At 53.5% G+C, this 1,352-nt stretch overlaps 1 protein-coding gene across 1 annotated transcript in view; it reads right to left on the bottom strand.

Moving 5' to 3' along the window:
* TRIM72 (tripartite motif containing 72) overlaps positions 1-1,352 on the bottom strand; it is a 4,644-nt gene that overhangs the window by 2,443 nt on the left and 849 nt on the right. Inside the window, exons 2-4 of the mRNA XM_023516693.1 lie at positions 1,057-1,212; positions 723-953; positions 219-237 (exon numbers count right to left, since the gene is read on the bottom strand). Coding sequence (XP_023372461.1) covers positions 219-237; positions 723-953; positions 1,057-1,212 — 406 coding nt within the window. The remainder of the gene's footprint in view (positions 1-218; positions 238-722; positions 954-1,056; positions 1,213-1,352) is intronic.

The following is a 1,352-nucleotide window of genomic DNA, read 5'->3' as shown; positions in this document are numbered from 1 at the left end:
CCATGTCTGTCTCACACCACCAGTCTAGGAGGTTCCTGGGGGCAAGGATCCCTGGTCCAGATCATTTCTGTGTACAAAACTGTGCTCAAGCAGAGAAATGGCTATGGACTGAATTGAGGTTGTGTGGGCACATTGTGAGTAAACGGTGAATCAGCTGGTGTCCCTAGAAGACCAGGGCAAGTTGGGCAGAGGAGCAGGGCCAGGTTGATCTCACCTGCTGGTCACCAGGCAATATTTCTAGAGAAAGAAAAAAAGAGAATAGAGATGAGGCAGATGGGGGGGGCGGCACTTGGGGCTTCTGAAGATGGAGTAGACAACTAGAAATCTTAGTGTGGGATCAGGAAAAATTTAAAAATCCAAAAGAATCCTAGAACTCAAAGCCACCCCTAGCCCTTTACCTCTATGTGGAATAAAAAAACCGGGGGGGGGGGGGCGGGAAAGGTACCCTCTCCCCATGAAACTCTACCTGGTAAAAAATTGTCCTAATAAATATACACACCTACAATATCTATGATATGAATGATGCCCACCTAATACTGCATATTTTGCAGTGCCCAACCTAAACAACTATATAGCAGTCCTGAGACCCACCCCTCCTCAATGTGTGACCCCAGCTCCTCCCAGCCCACTCTAGGCATCAGGTTCATTGTCTGACAATGGGTTGAGGTCTCTGGGCCTGAGCTGTGGCTGAGGGGTGGGAGGGCAGGTCATCTGGTGCTCACCATGAGGAATTCAGTCTGTGACTTGTCGGCTACCTCCTCCAACACCTTTTCCATCTGCTGCAGCTGCTCCAGACAAGAGTTCAGGCCCCTCAGCTTCCACCGCAAGGCGACCCCTGCCTTATTCTGCACACGTTCTGCCTCGCGATCCAAAGAGCCCTCCAGTGCATCTAGAAACACCCGCATCTTGCCCAGCTGCTCCTTTATAGCCCCCCGGAACTTAAGTACTGTCTCCTGTGGGGAGCAGGAGGAAGGTGACAAACAGGTGAAAGCACTTGGCTAGGGAGATCCTGACAGCACCCCCAGCCACCAGGCTCCACCACACTGAGCCCCTCACCTCCACCTCCACAAGCTGATGCTTCAGCACCGCCACGCTCCTCTCCTTGTGCGTGCATGCTTCCTGCAGCTGCAGCTTCTGCTGAGGCAGCTGTGTCTGGGGGGCAGAGCATGGAGAAGTGATTCGGATGCCACCCCCCAACCAACACTTCCCGCCCTAAAGCTACCCTCTGTAGCTTGGCCTCAATGCCAGCTCCTCTTCTGGCCATCTTCCATCCCCAAACCCACCTGCACACTTCCAGGCCCTGGCCAGTACCTCTCCTGAGCCTCTGTGCCTTCCCTGCCATTGTCCCTTTT

Source organism: Otolemur garnettii, unplaced genomic scaffold (genome assembly GCF_000181295.1).
Source record: "Otolemur garnettii isolate 467f Iridium unplaced genomic scaffold, OtoGar3 scaffold00096, whole genome shotgun sequence".
Classification (NCBI taxonomy): domain Eukaryota; kingdom Metazoa; phylum Chordata; class Mammalia; order Primates; family Galagidae; genus Otolemur; species Otolemur garnettii.
The sequence above is the reverse complement of the archived record's forward strand: the minus strand, read 5'-3'. Positions and strand labels throughout refer to the sequence as shown.